At 41.6% G+C, this 7,469-nt stretch overlaps 1 protein-coding gene across 1 annotated transcript; it reads right to left on the bottom strand.

Annotated features, from left to right (window-relative positions):
- Positions 1–2,954: 2,954 nt before the first annotated feature.
- LOC133242870 (ferritin heavy chain-like) lies at positions 2,955–3,824 on the bottom strand. The gene has a single exon (XM_061409096.1). It carries the CDS (start codon positions 3,508–3,510, stop codon positions 2,962–2,964), a length of 549 nt encoding a protein of 182 aa, XP_061265080.1. The 5' UTR covers positions 3,511–3,824; the 3' UTR covers positions 2,955–2,961.
- Positions 3,825–7,469: the final 3,645 nt, after the last annotated feature.

Genomic DNA, 7,469 nt, shown 5'->3' with positions numbered 1-7,469 from the left:
TTTTAGAAAAGGCAGAGGAACCAGAGATCAAATTGCCAACATCCACTGGATCATGGAAAAAGCAAGAGCGTTCCAGAAAAACATCTATTTCTGCTTTATTGACTATGCCAAAGCCTTTGACTGTGTGGATCACAATCAACTGTGGAAAATTATGAAAGAGATGGGAATAACAGACCACCTGAACTGTCTCCTGAGAAATCTGTATGCAGGTCAGGAAGCAACAGTTAGAACTGAACATGGAAAAACAGACTGGTTCCAAATAGGAAAAGGAGTACGTCAAGGCTGTATATTGTCACCATGCTTATTTAACTTCTATGTAGAGTACATCATGAGAAACGCTGGGCTGGAAGAAGCACAAGCTGGAATAAAGATTGCTGGGAGAAATATCAATAACCTCAGATATGCAGATGACACCAGCCTTATGGCAGAAAGTGAAGAGGAACTAAAGAGCCTCTTGATGAAGGTGAAAGAGGAGAGTGAAAAAGTTGGCTTAAAGCTCAACATTCAGAAAACTAAGATCATGGCATCTGGTCCCATCACTTCATGGCAAATAGGGGGGGAAACAGTGGACACAGTGACAGAGTTTATTTTTGGGGGCTCCAAAATCACTGCAGATGTTGACTGCAGCCATGAAATTAAAAGACGCTTACTCCTTGGAAGGAAAGTTATGACCAACATAGACAGCATATTAGAAAGCAGAGATATTACTTTGCCAACAAAGGTCTGTCTAGTCAAGGCTATGGTTTTTCCAGTAGTCATGTATGGATGTGAGAGTTGGACTATAAAGAAAGCTGAGCACAGAAGAATTGATGCTTTTGAACTGTGGTATTGGACATGACTCTTGAGAGTCCCTTGGACTGCAAGGAGATCCAACCAGTACATCCTAAGGGAAATCAGTCCTGAGTGTCCATTGGAAGGACTGATGTTGAAGCTGAAACTCCAATACTTTGGTCACCTGATGTGAAGAGCTGAGTCATTTGAAAAGACTCTGATGCAGGGAAAGATTGAAGGCGAGAGGAGAAGGGGATGACAGAGGATGAGATGGTTGGATGGCATCACTGACTCAATAGAAATGATTTTGAGTAAATTCTGGGGGTTGGTGATGGACAGGGGGGCCTGGCATGCTGCAGTCCATGGCGTGGCAAAGAGTCAGACAGGACTGAGTGACTCAACTGAACTGAACTGATGTGCTTCTGGAACAACATATGGTGGGAGCCTTTTAACGTTTTTTCCAAAGCTATTTTTTTTGGAGCACTGTTCTGTGAGGTTTAGTAGAAGAAGGCTCCCATGGTCAGAATGTTTGGGAAAACTTGAATACCTTATGCCTGTGTTATAAAGTGACAATGCATATTTTTTAGATCAATCCTAAAATTCCTAGAGTAAGCAAAAACTGAAAAAAACCCCAAACCCCAAATCCTGTTACTTTGATTCATAAAAATTTTTCACTGAACCCTTGTGAATGGTTTTGTGGCACTGCCTGATACTGAACACATTCTTTGGAAGGTTGGTCTAAGGAATTAAAATTCTGTAAATTATGAGAGAAACACTTCCAAGTGAGAAGGGATGCATGTGGTAGCAGCCTTCAGTATCTTGTATTTCCATTCAGGCATTGTTTTCATTTGATCCCTTCCACCCTTTGATCCTTTTTCTTTTCAGTAGACTTTGTGGTAAGGATGAAGAGAAAAATGTCATGTACTACCCTAGAAGAACTATTTATTCTACTGTAGATAACTATGCAGAGGCTGGTAAAGGTGTGTTGATAATAAGACATATTATTAAGTTCTCTTGGTAGCAAATAAAAACTAAATCAAGTTAGATGCATAAAACCCAAGGGCAGAAATACAGCCAGGCTCAGGAAAGGTCTCAGAAGCAGTTATATCATTTTCAGATTACATTTTCCAATGTAATCACCTAACTGCTTTTCAACAAAGGGCATTTTCTTAAGCATACATTCAGAATCTAGTCTAGACATTTAAAATGAACTCTGCTGCTGGATGGAATAAAAATGTATATACATATATACACACACAGAGACATGTATACCTATATACGTATGATACAAAGAAAAGAAAACATACATAAGTGGAAGTTGTTATTGCAACATGCATGCCAGGCACTGCTGACCATAGGAAGTCACCCCCATGTTAATGGGCAAGCCAGCTTTAACACTCATTTTTCCATAATCACTGTTGCCAAGAGTGAACTTGTCAAAGAGATTCTCTACCATTCAGACTCCCAAGTCATCCTCTCGACTCTCCATCTTGCTATTCATGTGTGTGTGTGGATAGTGCTCAGTCATGTCTGACTCATTGTGACTCCATGGACCCATTAGACTCTGTCCATGGAACTTTCCAGGCAAGAATACTGGAGTGGGTTGCCATTTCCTTCTCCAGGGCTTGCTAGTCATTCTTAACCAATAATATTTGTATACTTTAATGAATATAAACAGTTCAGATGAAACCAAAGTGAAGTGAAGTGAAGTCGCGCAGTCATGTCCAACTCTTTGCGACCCCATGGACCCCACCAAGATGAAACTGAAGACTCCATTTATTTTAACCCCTGCCCAATCCCATTCCCTTCAGTTCTTCATCAGAGGCAACTGCAATCATGATTTTCAGGCTATGCTTCTATGCTTTTACTATGCATATGCACCCACATTCACCAGGGCCCTACCTCACCCCCACCCCATCCCACCCCACACCAGTCTACCCCATATACCCACATTGTTTAAAAGGGGAAGACTGATTCTGTGTTTTCCAAGGGCCCATGTAAGGCCTTCCCTCTGTGGAGGTCCTGAGCTGCACACAGATGGGGCATGTGTGGGTGGAGAGGCTCCTGGATAACTGTTTCAAATTTAAAAGGAGAGATTTGCACACACAAATCTGAGAGCTTTATTTATGCATCAATAACTTTATTTGAAGACCTGGTAAAACTGGAAGAAAAAAAAGGTCCAGTTCAAGCTCAGTCCTCCTTGTCACCGTCGCCCAGGGTGAGCTTGTCAAAGAGGTACTCTGCCATGCTGACTTCCGGCACCCCCATCTTAGGCAGGTTGCTAACATCGTCCCGCAGCTTCTTGATGAACTCGACCTGCTGGTCCAGGTGGCGGGTCTTCAGGAAGTGGCACAGGTGAGGGTCGTTCTTGTCAGTGGCCAGCTGGTACAGGTCGAGCAGGCTCTGGTTGACGCTCTTCTCTAGGTGCAGGGCACACTGCATGGCCAGAAGGCCGCTCTCCCAGTTAGTGCGGTCAGGCTTTCTGAGGTCTTGGAGACAGAAGCGGCCCCCGTGACGGTTCTGGAGGTGCATCAGGCTCTCGATCTGCTCCTTATGCTTGTGAGAGCAGCGCAGGAAGAAGTGGGAGAAGCGCTTCAAGGCCACGTCGTCCCTGTCGAAGTAGAAGGCCATGGACAGGTACACATAGGAGGCATAGATCTGCAGGTTGACCTGACTGTTGACGCCGGCCTCGCAGTCTGGGTGGTAGTTCTGGCACTCCTGCAAGGGAGCGGGTATCATGGCTGGCGGCTTGTGCACGGTGGGCACGAAGGCCACGGTGAAAGCGGAGGGGAAGCTGCAGCTGCGAGTCTGGCAGCGGCGGGCACGGAGGCAGCCACCGTCTCAGAGCATTCCCAGAGTGTGTGGAGACGGGATCTTCGAGGCGTTTCCAGGGTGGGCTCTGGGGTTAGGCAGTGGGCTCCGCCATGGGACTGGAAGGCAAGTCCGTTTTTGAGGGGTCGGAAGCCGGAGAGAATCCGTTGGGGTCAGAGAAGTGCGCGAGCATGGTGTTCCAGGTTCCATCCAGGCCTGGGTGAGGCAGGGAGACTACGATGAGCATCTGGCTTGTATAATTTTAAAATGTTATTCACGAATATAAGTGCAACCAGTTGGAGTTAATCAGGTGCGTGATTTCTGTGCACAACTTATTTGAATAGGGCCCTAATGTGATTGTTTTATTAAACAGTCCTCTTCTGGTATCATGGTTATATTTACTATTACAGAGTTCTTTTTGAAGGCAGCTCTCCTCAGTGACTTCAACACCCATACTGATGACACTTCTGATAGGTTCTTCATTGGGTTCTTGGACCTCATTAACTCCAGTGATCTCCACTTTTCTGTTTCTGGTCAAGTTCACACTTGTCTGACAGCGGAGTGCCACCTCCAGAGTCTTAGTGAATCTTTGCACCTCTGCAGCTTTCACTCTTTGACCTTCATGTTTGCTCCCTTTGTTCTCTCTCATCTCCTAATCTTTCAGCACAGTCCTAGAAACCCAGCCCTTTCACCTGACTTACCAATTTCCTTCCTCTTGGGTAAGTGCAAACTTCTCTTTTCTCTGTCAGAAAACAAAAGACTTAGATGCATTCTTAAAGAAAACACATGTGGATGTATTCATCCCCTTCAGCCTCATTTGTCCTTTCATTGCCATTCAGCAAGCATTTTTTTAACCCCTCAATTATGTTGTATGGAATTGAGAGGGTAACAGGCAGGAAGGCCAGGGGTCTCCAAATAGAGGAAATAGCCTGCAAGTGTCAGACATTTTTATCTCTCTTAAGCGGCAGGAGGAAACAAACTAGCAATATTTTTCCTTCTCTATACAAATTTAAAGGGAGGTTTCTCTTAAAATATTGTGTTGCCATAATGACACCCGGCTTCGCCTGAAGTTAGCTATTCTCGAGTCTAGAGATAACCAATGCCTTTTTCTTATGGAAATGTTTGTCTTAAGCTATGCTAATGTACTATGCCTTTACCCCAAACTCTGTCTCCAAGTCGGTTCCGCCTCTTGGCCCAGAACCTACTTGACAAACCAGTATGGATATTGTTCCCCTAATCTATGTAAATGAAACTATTTGTATGGTGGTCTGCCCTTCTTCAAGATTCAAGTTAATCATTTTATGGCCCATCTGAATTTTAAGACATTCCTTTCTTTCATTAACAGACTGCTAGTGACTATATAACATCCAGCTAAAGACTAGCAGGGGGTACTCTTTCTGCCCCCTTCTGATGCCTATGTCAGAAGCTTTCTCTATCTCCTTTATACTTTAATAAAACTTTATTACACAAAAGCTCTGAGCGATCAAGCCTCGTCTCTGGCCCCGGATTGAATTCTTCTCCTCCGGGGGCCAAGAATCCCGGTGTATTCACGTGATTCAACAACAACCTTTCAGAATGAGCCACAGTGGTAGGAAATACCATTGATCTCAAATTGTCTTTCATTCATTCTTTCAACAAATATTTATTGATTACCTAATGTGGCCCCTGGCACTGATCTGGGATTTGGGAATGTATTAATAACAAAGAGTCTGTTCCTATGGGATTTGTATTCCAGTGAAGCAGACCAAAACAAAATAAACTGCTGTTTTTCTTTCTTTATTGTCTCAAGTAAATACATATAAGATATTATGCATGTATATGAAATTAAAAGGTCAATATATTTTCTTAGAAGTTAAGGGTGTTATAGTAGGAGACATAGACCAATCTAGGTATTTGTAATTAATTTATCTGTGCATCACATTAATTCAACAGCCATTTATATATTACAATTATGTGTCAGACACTGCTTGACTCTGGAGATACAAAGAAGAATCAAACATGATCTCTGTTCTCAAGGTACAAGATCAAGTGATGGACTGTTCTAAGTGCTCTCAGATGGCTTTAGTTTGGAGAATATAGCTGTTTTCACTTAAGGTTTTATTACAATGGCTTTGATTAACTTACCTATTGAGAGGGTTTCTATTTCTCTTAGAAAGCTCATGCTATCCTATAATCGCTTATGAAGAAGCAAAGGATCAAATATCCAATGTCACACTGTAAACCTATTTAAGCAGTTATAGAGGCATTTAATTGTTGAGTCTTTAAAGAAATAGAATAATAACAATGTCTTTTTGATAAGTTTATTTTAAAGTTAGAATCATACATTAAACATGGAAGAGAACTACATGATCAATTTCTCAGTGAAATAAAATTGTATTCTATGTTTGCTTATCATGAGCTCTTTATTGCAAAATTCAGGCTTAAAATGAAGAAGGTAAGGAAAACAACTAGGCCATTCAGGTATTACTTAAATCCCTTATGATTATGCAGTGGAAGTAACAAGTAGATTCAAGGGATTAGATCTGATAGAGTACTTGAAGAACTATGGATGGAGGTTCGTAACATTGTACAGAAGGTGGTCACCAAAACCATCCCCAGAAAAAGAAATGCAAGAAGGCAAAATGCTTGTCTGAGGAAGCCTTAAAGTAGCTGAGAAAGTAAGAGAAGTGAAAGGCAAAGGAGAAAAGGAAAGATATATACCCTTCTGAATGCAGAGTTCCAAAGAATAACAAGGAGAAATAAGAAAACAAACAATACAAAGAAATAGAGGAAAACAATAGAATGGGAAAGACTAGAGATCTCTTCAAGAAAATTAGAGATACCAGATAATTTCATGTGTACATGGCTTGAACTACCTTATAAAATAGAGCTGTCTGTTAGATTATAATATTCAGGAAATAGTCAATCTGAACTGGAGTTGTGGATCAGATGATAAAATATGCAATGAGTGACAGGAACACCACTTGTATTTTTTCTGGAAATTTCTATATAGGAAAATAAAAGATACTTTCTAGAAATGTGAAAAAAAATATTAGCCTGATACTGTTCATTCTTAACCTTTTTGGGAATTTGAATAAGTGATTTGTTTTCCTTTAATCTTAAGCCTTTTATTTTAAAAAGATGATCTTGGACTATATCCTCTTGCAGATACTGTGGTCAAATGATTTTATGCCCAAGGATATCAACTCTTGGCTGTGAATCAAAATCATTTGAAGAAATTCTCAGGTCCAGGCTTAAATCCTGGCATATGTACAATTGACCCTTGAACAACTTTAGGGTTATGAGTGTGAACTCCAACACAGTCTACAATTCGGGTATGATTTTACAGTTAGCCTTTTGTATCTGTGGTTCCACATCTTCATATTCTGCTGCTGCTGCTAAGTCGCTTCAGTCATGTCCGACTCTGCAATCCCATAGATGGAAGCCAACCAGGCTCCACAATCCCTGGGATTCTCCAAGCAAGAGTACTGGAGTGGGTTGCTGTTTCCTTCTCCAATGCATGAAAGTGAAAAGTGAAAGTGAAGTTGCTCAGCCGTGTCCGATTCTTAACGACCCCATGGACTGTAGCCTACCAGGCTCCTCTGCCCATGGGATTTTCCAGGCAAGAGTACTGGAGTGCGGTGCCATTGCCTTCTCCGATCTTCATATTCAGTCAACCCCAGGTTGAGTAGTACTGTATGATAAGTGAATCCATACCCATGTTGTTCAATGATCAACTGTACTTTTAAGAAGTGCCACAAGTGATTCTGATACTCAGCCAGGATATAGAATAGTGATTCTATGATATTTATTGCAAAGGACAAAAATGGAAATCTCTAGGTCTATATATTTATTGTAACTTATCTAAATTTCATAGCTCCTAAAAAAAATGTCATTGGGTGCTCAGT

Source organism: Bos javanicus, chromosome X (genome assembly GCF_032452875.1).
Source record: "Bos javanicus breed banteng chromosome X, ARS-OSU_banteng_1.0, whole genome shotgun sequence".
Classification (NCBI taxonomy): Eukaryota; Metazoa; Chordata; class Mammalia; order Artiodactyla; family Bovidae; genus Bos; species Bos javanicus.
This window is presented reverse-complemented; position numbering and strand designations above follow the sequence as displayed.

Coding starts and splice junctions, on each gene's coding strand:
- LOC133242870 (XM_061409096.1), bottom strand. CDS start 3,510: ATGATACCCGCTCCCTTGCAGGAGTGCCAGAACTACCACCCAGACTGC.